Source organism: Vitis vinifera, chromosome 2 (assembly GCF_030704535.1).
Source record: "Vitis vinifera cultivar Pinot Noir 40024 chromosome 2, ASM3070453v1".
Lineage (NCBI taxonomy): Eukaryota > Viridiplantae > Streptophyta > Magnoliopsida > Vitales > Vitaceae > Vitis > Vitis vinifera.
The window spans coordinates 8,475,716-8,490,770 of NC_081806.1; the positions used below are offsets into that span (position 1 = coordinate 8,475,716).

The 15,055-nt window shown below is 40.8% G+C and overlaps 1 protein-coding gene across 7 annotated transcripts; it reads left to right on the forward strand.

Annotated features, from left to right (window-relative positions):
* Window positions 1-1,269: 1,269 nt before the first annotated feature.
* On the forward strand, window positions 1,270-14,597 carry LOC100260803 (protein ABCI7, chloroplastic). Of its 7 annotated transcripts, XR_788082.3 has the most exons (7): window positions 1,280-2,272; window positions 3,145-3,404; window positions 10,459-10,790; window positions 10,959-11,000; window positions 11,089-11,153; window positions 11,393-11,465; window positions 12,453-14,597. XR_788082.3 is itself a non-coding variant. In XM_019224502.2 (4 exons), exons 1-3 carry the CDS (start codon window positions 1,364-1,366, stop codon window positions 10,775-10,777), a joined length of 1,488 nt encoding a protein of 495 aa, XP_019080047.1. In that variant the 5' UTR covers window positions 1,280-1,363; the 3' UTR covers window positions 10,778-10,790; window positions 12,453-14,597. The 7 variants fall into 7 exon arrangements, 3 of the variants coding, with proteins under 3 accessions (XP_002278544.1, XP_019080047.1, XP_059590229.1); XR_788083.3 differs by lacking the exon at window positions 11,089-11,153; XR_009464796.1 differs by having other exon boundaries at window positions 10,959-11,153; window positions 11,393-14,597.
* The last annotated feature ends 458 nt before the right edge of the window (window positions 14,598-15,055 follow it).

Here is a 15,055-nt window from a genome sequence, read left to right on the forward strand (position 1 = left end):
AATATATTAATTTGATGATTTAAAATAAATTTTAACTTAATTTTATCAAACAACTTTAATACATAAAATGAGAATTAAGTAATAAATTTTAAGTCAAACAATTTAAGTATTAACTTAAAATCAACTTAAGTAATCAAGTAATAAATATTAAGTTTTATTAAATACCCCCTAAATATACAACTTTTTCTACATCAAATACTTATTATATGGAAAACCCAATTTTAATAACTTTGGGTATATGCACAAGTAGTATGAACATACAAATTTTTATGTTTTGTCTTTAAATTAAAAATGTAGCACACATATTAATATGAACTTTAATAACTAATTGAAAATTCGATAGATAATTAAATTTAGTAGAAATTCATATACTAATTTGAATGTAGTTGGGTATGGGCTTGGGTGCTACACATTAAATTTCATTCGATTTTTTATTTATCATATTTATTATTTTTGTTCTTATGTTTTACATGAACCCCCATTCTTGAAATATGTAACACTAAATGCCATATAATAAGGTGAATCTAGCCACCTATCTTATACTATATAAACTAAAAATTTAAACTTCTCGATATTTTAAGGTTTTAGAATGAGTATCTAAACTCGAATTTTCTCTTGTTTGATTCAAGTCGATGAAAGGAAGATATTGATAATCACTAATCTTCTATCATAAGGACTTGGATCACAATTTTGCATATGATAGTATGAGTTATTTCTTAAGGAAGAAGACAATAAAGGGATGCTCTATTCATTTCATTTAAATATGTTCGACTCTAAACTCATAAATGAGGGTTTAGTTACTAAGAGCCCATTACTAATATTCATCCATTTTTTAAAAATAAATTATACATATGAAATTACCAAAATACCATCTTCTACAATCTCCTAACCACCCTCTTTTTATTTTCCTTGTCTACTTCAAACAAATAATTATTTTCAAATGAATACTGAATTATTGAACAATTTTTAAATATTTATATAAAATTTGAAAATATATTTGGATTAAATTTTTAAAGACGGTGTCATATAATTTATGAGGGGTTTGATAGAAAGTGCTTTTAAATAAGCGTTTTTTAAAAACATTGAAGTGTTTTTTAAAAACACTGTAATAAAAAAAAATCCACATATCAAATAAAAAATATAAAAATGGTTGGAATTTTTTTTTACATTATATGTAAATACACGATATCTTTGAGAGACGTTATATTTGAAATCCTTAATAAAATTTAATACCTAAAAATAATTTATAGCTATTTTTTAAAACATGACCGAACGTGCCACTATTGGCTGGACACAGCAAGGTCCTTATCATCCCTCTTGGGGATGGCCGGGGTTCAGCCTTAAAGGCCCATAGTAGCGAGCCATGCGTAGCCTCGCAGACTTTCTGGAACCGGCCACAGCCATAACCATGGCTGCTACATTGCTTTCACCTCACCTTCTCTTAAACCCTAAACTATCCATACAAAACTCTGCTTCTAAATTCCCAACACCCAAATCCCGCTCAACCCCCAAAATTAGGGCAGCCTTCTCCGACCCATTTGTCCTCCAGATTGCAGAAAGCCTAGAGGACTCTCTCTCTTCTTCTTCAACCTCTTCTCCACCACCTCTCCAAAAGCTCAGAGACGCCTCCTCACAAACCGTACTTTCTACTCCATGGCCTTCTCGCAAAGACGAGCCCTTCCGCTTCACAGACACTTCCCTTATCAGATACTCCCAAGTCACCCCTATTTCACACCCACCAACTTCAATCGCCATTTCCACCGACACCCAATTTCCCAATCTCTCCATCGTGGATGGCCACATTGTATATTCTCTCTCCAATTTGTCCCAATTGCCCACTGGCGTTTTCGTAGGTTCCCTGTCGAGCCTCCCTTCTGAAACCATCACGAAAAAGGTGTCTGAATTTGTGGCCAATTTTGAAGGAGACCTGTTTTGGTCCCTCAACGGGTTGGGCACACCGGACATGGCTGTTGTGTATGTTCCGGCTGGGTGTCGCGTGGAAATGCCCCTTCATATTGTGTATTATTCCGTTGAGGGTGGGGATATCGGGTCTAAGAAGTTACCTGTGTCAAATCCAAGGGTTTTTGTCTTGGTGGAGGAGGGCGGGGAGATTGGTGTGATTGAGGAGTATGTGGGTGTAGGTGAGAACAAGTGTTATTGGGCCAATACAGTTACTGAGGTGGTGATTGGGGAAGGGGCTAAAGTGAAGCATTCTTACATTCAAAGCCAGTCTTTGAGTGCTGCTCATATCAAGTGGACTTCAGTTCAGCAGGTGAATTACTTTTCTTAGCTTAGCTAGTTGTTGAATTTATTATTCAAAGTTGATTTTTGATCCGTTTGATTGAGAAAGCTAGGCATTTGAGTTTAATGTACATGTTAATGGCACACAAAGTAGTAATTTCAGTTTACTTTAACTTAAGGCAATTGATAAAACAGAGATGATGTGGATATATCTTGAGATTTTATTGATTTCAGTCTAAACTTCATTCACAAAACCATTTTTGATATATGTCCCACTCTGATTTCTGCCAATATGAGCCCTTTTTTTCCCCTCAAATTTATTAGATTTTCTTTTACTGGTTGAGTTGCAAATTCTTATCATTGGACAAATCCTGGTTATTTAGCAACCCAGTAAGAGGCTATACTGTCACATTATCACATCCTATTATTTGTTGGCCTTATAGTGTTATTTTAATATTGGCAAAACAGCAATTTCAGCATGAAGCTTCTTCAATCGTGCTTGAGTATTATTCCTCTATAAGAATAAGTTATATTCTAGGAACTTCAACAAAAGACCTTACCATGCAATGTTTCTACAAGATTACCATAATAACTACTTCCTGCCCTATTTTTCACAAATGGTTTGAACTTTACTATGATTTCTTTATACAAACAGTATTTACTTGTCTATATTATTATATTTAATTTTTTTTTTGCCTTACAAAACTGGAATTTCAGTTACTTATTGTGAAATTCTCAGCAACTGGTGGAATTTCAGCTTTACAACAGCTGCAATACCAATGTCCCTCAATCTTAATGTTTACTGCCTATTCAGCAATATCCTGATTAAGGCATAATGAGTATCTCCAGCAACATTAGATTTCTAAATGATTAGATTTATAAATCTGGGTTAATCATTTGCAGGGATCTTCTAGTTCCTATGAGCTTATAGAGGTAAGTACTGGTGGAAAATTGAGCAGGCATAATGTCAACATCCAGCAAGTTGGCCCAGATACAGTAACAGAGTTGTCAGCTTTTCACTTGTCTGTTGGTGACCAAACACAAGATCTACATAGTAGACTAGTCCTGGACCATCCACGAGGGTACTCCCGGCAACTTCACAAGTGCATTGTGGCTCATTCACTAGGACAAGCTGTATTTGATGGGAATATAAAAGTCAACAGGTAATCCTGTTTCATTTCATCATCTTTGGTTGTTATAGTATACTATAACTTTTTGGCGCACTCCTATGTGTGAATATCCATCAGCTTGATATGTTATTAAGTTGATGATCATTTTGATTTTGTTTTCACACATACATGTGTATTGATCTTTCATATCGACTTAGCTCACTTGTATACTTCTTGCGTACTTTGTGCTTCTATTTTTTATTTTTGGCACTTATTAATATTTATATATTTCATGTTGCTTTATCCACCCAGTTTTTCATCTTGTGGTAGATGAGATTTTGCCTGTTGCCTCTAAGCACATTTGATGTCTGTTCAGGCCTGTAATAAATGGAATTTCCCTGGTTGAAAATGCAGTCATGTTATTCAAGTCATAGTTTTGCTTAGTTAACTACCTACCAAGGTGTAGCTAAGCAATAGTGTTGTCTGGAAATGAACTTGAGGTCCCTGAGTATATTTAAGTACTGTAGGGTAGAGGGGTGGGCTCATATCACCCGGGATATGCTTCACCTGCAGCTAGAATAAATGCTTGCTGTCAGGGTGGATTCTTTGTTATAAAAATAAATAAATAATGAATAAAATTTTTGCTTAGTTAACTGTTTCAGGAGACATTTAAAACATCTCTGAACTCAATAGGCCATGGAAAAAAGTAGTTTGTCTGTTCCCCCCTGTGCCATGGTTGAGCTAATTGAGTAAAATGACTCACTTGAAATTTCTTTTAGTCTGAACACTCAACTTTTTTTTTTTTTGATAAGTAAAAGAAGTATATTAAACGAAAAGAGGAAACACCAAAAACCGGTGCCCTCTAGGTATACAGGTAGTATACACACTACCTTCCCTAACTAGGAGCCTATCCAGTCTACAAAACTTACAAGTGAAGAATGACTCTCTGCTAGGGAACCCCTGACCCAAAACCAAAGATTACATACAAAAGAATATTTCAACCTTTGAAGCGAAAGGTTCTCATCCCCAAACGCTAACCTATTTCTCTCCTTCCAAACTGACCAAAAAATACATAAAGGGGCCATTTGCCAAGCCTTCTTGCGTCTTTTCTCCACAAACCCTCCATTCCACCCAAGAAGGGTTGTCTTAACTGTACATGAAAGAGTCCAAGATATTCCAAAAAGAGAGAAAAGGAGGTTCCATAGGACCCGCGTCTTGACACAATGCAGTAGAAGATGATCCACTGTTTCTTCTTCAGATAGACAGAGGAAGCACCTGTTTGCCAAAGAGAAACCCCTCCTTTGAAGTTGCTCCTGTGTTAAAATTTTACCCCAAGAAGCCTCCCAAGCAAAGAAAGCTACCTTGGGAGGCACTCTTGCCCTCCAAATTCTTTCACTAGGGAACAAAGAAAGGCCCCCCTGCTCCATCATAGAATAAAGGGATCTAACAGAGAAGGCCCCATTTTTTGAAGCTGTCCATATCATTTTATCTTCCTCCTCCCTCTGAACCCTGAAAGCTTGGATCTTCTGCAACAACCGCTCCACTAGATCAATCTCCCAATCGTTAAACGCCCTTGCAAAGAGAGGAGTCCATCCACTCCCATCACCAACAGGATTCCACACCTCCGAAACCCAAGCATTCTTCGACATGGACATGGAAAAAAGAGATGGGAAGGACTCACAAAGAGGCCCATCATCACACCACTTGTCTTTCCAAAATTTCACTCTTTGCCCATTACCCAAATGGAAAGCTACCCTGCCATCAAACAGCCCCCACTTCTTCCTAATTGCTTTCCAAAGACCAACACCGTTTCTTCCCATCACATCCCGAGTACACCAGCCCCCCTCCTCTACGCCATACTTGAGGCTAATTACACTCCTCCACAACGCATCTCTCTCATTAGCAAACCTCCAATTCCACTTACACAAAAGGGCGTTATTCATCAAAGATAAATTTCTCACCCCTAGTCCACCTTTTCTTTTCTCCAAGCATACCAAGTTCCATCTTACCAGGTGAGGTTTATGGGCTAAAGTTCCCCCACCCCACAGAAAATCCCTCTGAATTTTCTCTAACCTCAACCTCACTTTTCTAGGCAAATGAAAGAGAGACATCAAATAAATAGGCATACTGGACATAGTGCTTCTAATTAGGGTGAGTCTTCCCCCCTTAGATATGTACTGCCTCCTCCACATAGCAAGCCTTCTACGAAAACGCTCTTCAACTCCGTCCCACACCGCCACAGAGTTGAAAGCTGCCCCAAGGGGCATTCCCAAATAACTAGAGGGTATCCCTCCCACTTTACACCCCAACTCCAAAGCCAAACCATCTATATTCAGCACCCTTCCAACCGGAATCATCTCACTCTTCTCTAAGTTAATCCTCAAACCCGAGCATGCCTCAAACCACATAAGAAGCCAACTTAGATATGTCATCTCGTCTGAAGATTCCTCACAAAAAACCAACGTATCATCCGCAAACAACAAATGCGATATATGCATCCCCTCACCCCTCCCTCCACTCACCTTCCACCCAGATAAATACCCCCCACTAATAGCCCTTCTCATCATACTACTAAAAACCTCCATGGCGATCACAAACAAATAAGGTGAAAGGGGATCTCCTTGTCTTAGCCCCCTCGTACTTTGGAAGAAACCGGAGGGAGACCCATTAATTAACACGGAGAACTTCACTGTTGAGATGCACCAATCAATCCACTTTATCCATCTCTGTCCAAACCCCATCTCTTTAAGAACAGCCAGCAAAAAGCTCCAGCTAACACGGTCATAAGCCTTCTCTATATCCAACTTGCACAACACCCCTCCCACATTGTCTTTCAATCTTGAGTCCACAGCCTCATTTGCAATCAGCACTGCGTCCAAAATCTGTCTACCCTCCACAAAGGCATTTTGAGACTCTGAGATCACTTTCCCCAACACCTTTTTAATTCTATTGGCTAACACCTTGGCCAGCAGCTTATAGAGGCTGCCTACAAGGCTGATGGGCCTAAAATCTTTCAAATCTTCAGCTCCTCCCCTCTTTGGGACTATAACAAGGAATGTTGCATTTAGAGATTTTACAAATCTGCCCCTCTCGTGAAATTCCTTGAAAAAGCCCATTATTTCAACCTTTACTAACTCCCAACTGAACAACCAAAAGGCCATGGTGAAACCATCCGGGCCGGGGGCTTTATCCTTGCCTAGATCTGAAAGTGCCGCGAATACCTCCCCTTCCGTAAAAGGAATTTCCAGCCCCTCAGCCTCACAACTGTCTAATCTCATGAAGGACAACCCCTCAACCCCAGGACGCCACCCCCCTTCTTCAGTATACAGATTTTTAAAAGCACCCACCACACTATTTCTTAAATCTAACTCCTCCGTATGCCAACAATCATCCACTTTCAGCCTAGACAACCAATTCCTTCTGCTATGCGCGTTCGCCATCCTATGAAAGAATTTAGTATTATTGTCCCCCTCCTTCAACCACAATTCCCTTGATCTCTGTCTCCAAGAAATTTCTTCCCTCAGCACCCATGTCTTATAAGCCTCCTTAGCCTCCTTCCTGGCTTCACAATCCTCCAAACTCAGAGTTGATTGATTCTCCACTGCATCCCAGTACGCCACCTGGCTAAGAGCTTCTCTCTTCTTAGCCTCAATTACCCCAAAAACTTCTTTATTCCAAGTCTTTAAGAGCCCTTTTAAGGCTCTTAATTTTGCATCCAAAACGAAGTTGAAAGACCCAGTAAAAGATAAGCTGCCCCACCACCTCTTCATCTGATCCATGAACCCCCTTTCCTCCAGCCACATATTCTCAAATCTAAAAGGTGACGGACCCCTCTTCAAACCTCCACCTTCAAGGAGGATAGGATAATGATCAGAAACTGGTCTAGCAAGAATCCCCTGCATGGCTCCATTAAACATTCTGTCCCACTCATCTGTAACTAGGAACCTGTCGAGCCTAGATTGAGACTGATTGTTTAACCCCCCTCGCCAAGTAAAGAAGCCCCCCTGTAAGGGGTAGTCCCTGAGCTCCAGATCCTCTACCACTTCATTAAATCTCCTCATTGATGCAGATAACTCACCCCCCCTACTGCGCTCTTCCGGGTATCTGATCATATTAAAGTCACCCCCCACACACCAAGGATCTCTCCATAACCCTTTTATAGACCCAAGCTCCTCCCAAAAAGCCTCCCTCTCCCTCCTGCACACCGGTCCATACACTCCGGTGAATACCCACCTCATCCCATCTATACAATTCTTGAACAGACAAGACACCGAAAACATCCCTTCTTCCACCTCCACCACATCAACCACTCTGTTGTCCCAAAACACCAGAACACCACCAGCTGCCCCCTTAGAGTTAATTGCTCTCCAATCAATGTGTCTTCCCACCCCAAGGCTGCGGACAATCCCCGTACTCATATCCTTGATTTTAGTCTCCTGCAGGCACACCACGTCCACCTTGTTGGATTTTATTATGGACTTGATGATTTTCCTCTTTTCACTATCATTTGCCCCTCTAACATTCCAAGATAAGATCTTTATCATCATTTAATCCCTGATCCTGAAGCCCCTCCGAACTTGCCTTCATTGGATGCCAACTTAGCTCTTTTATAGCTTACTGTCCATTCCAGCTTCTTTAATTCCCTGCTGGATTTTGACACCGATGACTTTGTCTTTTTATTCTCCCTATCCTGATTTTTCTTTTCAATTCTCCCCCTCATTCTCCTCAACAGGTAAAGAATTTCTTCCTCAAAACCAACTGTCGGCATACCCAAGCAGTGACTAAATTTTGCAAGGCAACTGGAGCTCCATTCTTCCTCTCCGTCCCCCACTTCCACCTGAAGGGCCATCGTCTCCACTAATGGGCTTTCTAAAACCCCTCCAAAAGGAACAATGGCTAGATCAGACCCATTTGCCACACCACCCGATGCTCTCGGGGACAAGTTCCTATCTTCGAGGACCGAGAGGTCTACCATCCACTCTTCACGCGGAGAGTCTCTGCTCCTCGTTTCTTCCACGGCCTCAACCAGACCACTGTTAGCCCTCACCTTCCCCAACACATCATCATCCGACCCCAAGAAAGGAGAAGAAGGAGAAGAAGCCCCAAACCCCATAGAAAAGATAGGGAGTTTGAAGTTACGGGGGTACCTAGAAGCTTCATTCAGAAGCGCGTCGTCAGTGGACTTCAGGTGGCCGAGGGGTGGCTCCACGCCGCCGACGCTACCCGCGACCAGAGGATCCTTCTCCAGCTCCGCACGAGCCCCGACAGTCTCAGTGGAAGCCCTAGAAGGGTCGGGCTCCCTTAAAAAGTCCAAATGGGCCTCAGGCTTTAGAAGCCCAATATGCTTCTCATGCCCCTTGGTCCAGCCCGCTGACTTATGGCAGAGGGGAGACGGGCCCTCGGCCCAGCTCGCATCTTCCTTTGAAAGCAGCCCACCAACTCCTTTTAAAAGAGCCCCTTTGCCAGCCATGGGCCCAGGCCCATTCCCTGAACAGCCCACTGCAGGGACAGCAGTCTGCCTGCCCCAATCTCTGTCCACTTTCCTTGTTTCACTGCCACACGCCACCTTCCCTTCAGCCCCCCTTTTTTGAAAATCAGCATGGGGCTCCCGTACTCCAGATTCAGCGCGTGAAGCTCCCCCACCTTCATCCCTAACCTCCCGCTCACTTCTCGTCTGCATCCTAGAGCTGGACCCAGCCTGCATCACCCTCGGTATGGCTTCCCACCACAAGCAAAGCTCCCACCTCGAGTTACCAGCCTCCACCTGCATCGACCCTGACCATTTCATTCCCGAATCTTTAACCATAATCCGAGCCCACTGCTGCTGAGAGAAGAGGGCCGTTTCCTCATCCACGGCTACAAACCCCCCACAGCAATCTCCAATACGCTTGAAAACCTCCCTACTCCAAAGATGAAGAGGAAGTCCTACAACTCTTACCCAGACTTCCTTAGCGTGGTTCTCTTTCCAAGTGCACCCCACTGCCGGTCCCCACCTTTGCAATATAAATTCTCTATCCTTAAAACGACTGCTCCCTCTAAGTAGCACCATATCAGCTTCCCATTTATGTTGAAACTCAAACAGCACCAGGGCCCCACCCAACCTGGATATTCTTAACTCCCCTTTCAGCAACCAAACCTCATACGCCCATCTCTTCAAAGAAGGCAATGACGGGATAGACTCAGGACTACCACCAAAACAACCCACCAGGCAACGCCCAAGCTGTTCCTCCCTATACCTTATTTCCTTTTCCCCTAGGTGCACCCTCATAGAGTCCACTGGCAGACCTTTCTTCCCTTTAACAACTTCTGCATACGAATCTGTCTCATTTTCTGAGGTATTGGTATTGCTTTCCTCCTTACCCATGGATGATACACACTGATAGCTATTCCTCACTTCTGTGGAAGAGACCCCAAGAGCCCTCAAATTCTTAGCCAACAAGAACCAACCCCCTACTAAGCCATTTCCTTCAGGAAATACTAGACAGAACTTTTTCCTTTCCACATCTCTTACCGAGCAGAGCAAAAATCTCCCAGCCACGTTAGAGCGACATTCTAGACTGAATTTTCTTGCACCTTCATCCCAGACTTTTAAAAGCTTGGAGTTAGATTCTCCTCTGCACCAAGCTTCCACCCCTTCCAACAGGAGGCTTAAACCTTTTTCTCCAAACCTTATTCAAGAGGAGAAGCCTTTACTCCTTTCCCAAATAGTTCCTCTCAACCTTCCTCTAACCTCTTCAATGGAAATTTCGAAAGACTTAGATTCAACAGCAAACCAACACTTACCTCCCTTCGAGACTCCATTGGAGTCCCTCACTCCCATACTCTTCAACCTCACTCCCATCCTTAATAGCGCAAGAAGTTTTTGAGTGTGTGGTAATGTTGCAGCCTTAGAAGTATTGAAACTTCAGTCCCTAATCTTCAGAGTTCTGCCACTTCACCCCCACCCCCCACCCAAGTCTATTTCATCAACTTTGAAGATGCACATATAATGCTTTTCATATCCTGTGCTCACCTATATTGTTCAATGGTCACCAATAGCTTAAGGGCAGTCTAAAGGATGTTTCAAATTGTTTGACTTGTTTTTATTACATCTGCTTCCATCATGCAGATACGCACAGCGGACAGATGCAGGACAACTAACAAGAAGCCTTCTTCTTGAGCCTCGGGCAACTGTAAATGTCAAACCCAACCTCCAAATCATTGCTGATGATGTCAAGTGTTCCCATGGAGCTGCAATTAGTGACCTGGAAGAAAACCAACTTTTCTACTTCTTGGCGCGTGGTATTGATTTAGAGACTGCTAGAAAGGCTCTCATCTTCTCCTTTGGAGGTGAGGTTATAGAGCGTTTGCCTTATTCCTCGATCCGGAAGAAAGTAGAGACTCATATCAAAGCACTGTTGGAACCCACACTTAAAGGTTCCTCATGATGAGTAGTAAATGGTATATATTTTCTATATAGTTCTGTTGTTTTATTTATCATCCTTGTTTAACATATCAAAGGATGTTGTCCCCTTGAAATTCTGGGCAGCTTTCTTATGGTTGAAACTGAGTGAAAGGAAATTTTAATTTTGCCATTTTGAAACATGATTCTTATGGTTGAAACTGCAGAGAATATATTGATCTAGAATGCAGTCCTCCGAAAGACTCAAGGTGATCGAACCATTTAACATTCAAATTTCTATAAAGTAATGGTGTGTTCTCAGCAGTTGGAATAATTAGTGGTGTTGTCACTTGCTAGCACCCAAGCTGCCTCTTAGGAGAAAACCTGGGATCCAATCTGCCTTGTGGCAGCTTAAAGGGCAGGTGGGAATCAAGCCTATTTTTAAGAGTTTGATTGGAGTTGCCAAAGAAAATTGACATGAAAAGTTTTTGATATTTTAATATTGTTTTTGTTGAGTTTTGGTAGTCATGACCATGGCCTTGACATTTAGAAATTAACATGATTTCCAGCTATGAAAATTTTGAGGAAAATATAGCATGAAAATTAAGGATAAGGAAAATTTCTTTTTATCTTTATTTTCCCCCATTTTTTTTTTTTACAGCCTTTAAGTTTGGAAAATTTCAAGGATTGAAGTGTATGGATCCTCTGCTAGAGATGTGGCTAAGCAGCTCAAGGTATGTATTGTATATATATTTGGAAAATAATCTAGAATCAGGTGGTCCTCAAAATAATATAAAGAGGATCTGAAATATTGTCAACTACATAATATTAATTATTTCTTGAGGTGTTTTTAAATATTAATATATTTTATAGGGAAATCAATGCATAATTGGCTTGTGGGCCATAAATTAATATCACAGTTACCAAAAATTGTGGGCAGTGAAGAATCGAAAGCCCATGTGAAAAAGGTTATTTTCAGACCTTGAAAGAAGGAAACAAAGAACTCTTCTCTTTCAAATCAGTTTCTGAACTTTGTGTTGGATGTATACCTCACTGGCAGGGTTATCTGGCACATTTGGTCCTGCCATTCAGGCTGTGTCTTTGCATCTCTTTCCTTAGTTTTTTCTTTCCTTATTTCTCCTCTATTTTTTTCCTCCAAAACTGAGTTAATGCATATGTGGACCACTTTATTTGAGATCTATTTGGTTTGGGTTGGTCTTGGTTTGGGATGCTTAAATAGAGGGAGACAGATTTGAGAATCAATATTCCGAGAATGAGAAACTGTCCATGCTAGGATTTGAGAATCATCAGCCATTAGCCTTGTTACTACAAAGTCATGGCATGGGCCATCCATTGGTTTTTCATTGGTACAAGGCCCTAAACCTTTGTGGCAATTTTTGGAGTAGTGGTAAACTTATACATCTTATTGGCCTTCATGTTGTTTGCTTTTCCTTCATTTTTTTTCTTTTATATATATTAAATTATCCTTTCTCTCACTCTTATATTTTCTGATTAATTTGAACCCATAAGGCTCTTGTGGCAAGCTTAATATTTATGAATCCTTTAGAGGAATGAGAATTTCTGGAAAAACTAAGACCCAGTCTCCAATAAAGAAAGCATGGCTGAGATCCAAATCTGCATGTATGTTGTGTGTTTAGCATGTTCTGTGATTCTTAATGTGCTGCTGCTTCTGAGCAATTATGTGTATGTGGGTGGGAAAGGGGAGTTGAGTTGGAGCAGCAGAGGAAGCAGAAGCAGTGGCAGCAGTGACATGCTCCGGCCATGGAAGAGCATACTTGGATGGTTTGGTTGTTGATGGAAGCCCTGTTTGTGAGTGCAACTACTGCTTAAGAGGCCTTAACTGCTCTCAATTCTCACCTGATTGTGTTGCAGATGTTGACTGGTATGTATATTTCTCTCACCCACCACAAAGAAGTTCTGGTGATATTGTTGTTCAAAGAAATAGTAAATACTAATATATATAGATATGGATAGATATATATATATTGCAGAATAATCAGTTTTCATTCAAGGCAAAATTTTGGTTCATCTTTACTGAGAAGGGACTCAAAGTTTGATTGTAGTTTTGTGATTTTAAGGAGAATTAATTAAATGAATGAGATGATCAAACTGATAAAAATCTTTTGTAGTGTACATTAGAATGGGTGGGGGGCAGGTTAAGATTTTGGCAGCACAATTGTTGTTGATCATTATTGTTGCTCATTTTTTATTTTAGGCTTTCATTATGACAATCCATAGAACAGCCAACGAGAATAGAAGCTGCTGTGTTTAACACGGAAAAACAAGCCAACCTGGTATATTCCTTGCTAGGAGCAAATCCCAGAGTGACATAATGAGAACAGTCGGTACATTAATGTGAGCTTTGACTAGTTTTTATAATTCTTTTTTAAAAAATTTTAAAATGCTACTTAACCTTAAAAAAATTAACACCAAGTTAGTGAAGCAGTGGATGGACAGAAGGATGCTGCTTGGTAGAGAATAAATATTATCCCATATACGGCTACCTAGAGTGGGAGGAAGGTTGAGATCGAATTGGAATGGGGAAAGGCATGTAAAAGGTGCACACATTTTGCAATAGGGACTGTGCGAATGACTTAGGATGACAAGTGAGTTAGGTAAGTTTCTTTCTAGTTGGCTGTGGATGATTCCCGTAAACCAATTCTGTCTCTTGCCTTAGTTGGTTTGGATTTCTCAGGTCTTAAACTTAATAGGAAAACCTTTCATGCCTAAGCCATATAATCCCACCAACACAGTACAGAATAGCAGCATTTGGGCTAAGATTGGCCTGGAGGATTGAGTCCAGATTTTGTTTGTGGATCATTGAGAGATCAAGGGTAATCATGCCACCTTTGAAGAAATTGCTTGACTTCCTCCATTAACCTTGTAGCCCAAAAAATTTCATTGGGTCTTTCACTTGTGAAAATTTGTTGCCCACTTGAAGCAGTCCATCAAGAAAAGGTCGATAGGGTAGTGGTTAAATGGATTTGGATGTATGTTGAAGAGTGCGTGATAAATAAAAATGCGAAAATACATGAGAAAGCAATGACATTGGAATTGGGTAAAATACCTTTATCTTCTCTAAGGATTTTTTTTGGGATTTTTATTATGGTGGTGGTTTGGGGGAATATATCATTTTCCGAAAGAACTGGCGTGTAGCCTGCTTTGTGGACTTAAACCTGTTCGATCCTTTTCGTCTTGACAGGTTTTTCTTCCTGGATAATTTGACTGGATTTGAAATCACTTAACTTTTGGAGGTGAGCAGTTATTATTATTATTGTTCTGACTCTTATGCATTTCAGTTGTTATTTTTTGGTTCTAGTTTTTGACCATTTGAAGGTGAGTGATTAGATGCACTTACCAATCTGGATGGAGTTTGCTATTTCGTTTGAATTCTGTGGTTTAGTGGCTAATAAGAAGGGAACATCTTGGTGCCGGAGCTTTGGTTCCAAGCTCTGTGTTCTTGGGCAACAGCTTGAAGAAGGTGAACTCCAAGCTTGCCCAACTGAGGATTTCATCTGGGAACTTCAAGGTTGTTGTGGAAGTTGATGAGGATGAGCAGACCTTAAAGGACAAATGGAAAGGCCTTGCCTTTGATACCTTGGATGATCAATAGGACATCACTCCAGGAAAGGGAATGGTGGACTCTCTCTTCCAAGCTCCCATGGGATTGACCTTCAAGTCTTCTAACAAATATCTTAGCCAATTGATCTTACAACAAGTTGATGCCATAGACCTGTACTCTTCTATGGAAGAACGTCAAATTGTTATTTGCTTGCTTGTCTTGGAAGAAATAGGTGATTGGCCAAGTAATTAATATGTAATATCCGATAATTGACTGCTGAGTATCCATGCATCTTTCCCAATCTGCATCATAAAATGCCTTCAATTGAACTTAGCTACTGGCCAATAAAAATATCCCTTGACATGGTGCTTATTTAACATACCTCAACACTCTGTGGGTTGTATTTAGATGCAGTGTGCGTAGCTTATCCATGAATTGACTCAACCCATGTACAACAAACGTCAAATCTGGTCTTGTATTAGTAGGTAAATTACCATTCCAATAGGTCTGCCATATGAAGAAGGGTTTGTTAAAAGTTCACTATCAGCCTTACTGACCTTCAAAGTTTGTTCCATGGGAAACTTGATGATTTTGCACCAAAGAATCACGTATCCTCTAATATTGTAAGTGCTTATGTCACGACTCAAATTTCGGGCGACCCAAAATTTGACCCGTGACCCCAGGTCAAAGGTTTGACCCTAAGGGTTCCTCCTATTCCACGTTGGCAGTTAACCAAAACAC

Coding starts and splice junctions, on each gene's coding strand:
- LOC100260803 (XM_002278508.5), top strand. CDS start 1,364: ATGCGTAGCCTCGCAGACTTTCTGGAACCGGCCACAGCCATAACCATG. Junction 2,273..3,144: donor AGTGGACTTCAGTTCAGCAG/GTGAATTACTTT, acceptor AATCATTTGCAG/GGATCTTCTAGTTCCTATGA. Junction 3,405..10,458: donor GGGAATATAAAAGTCAACAG/GTAATCCTGTTT, acceptor TCCATCATGCAG/ATACGCACAGCGGACAGATG.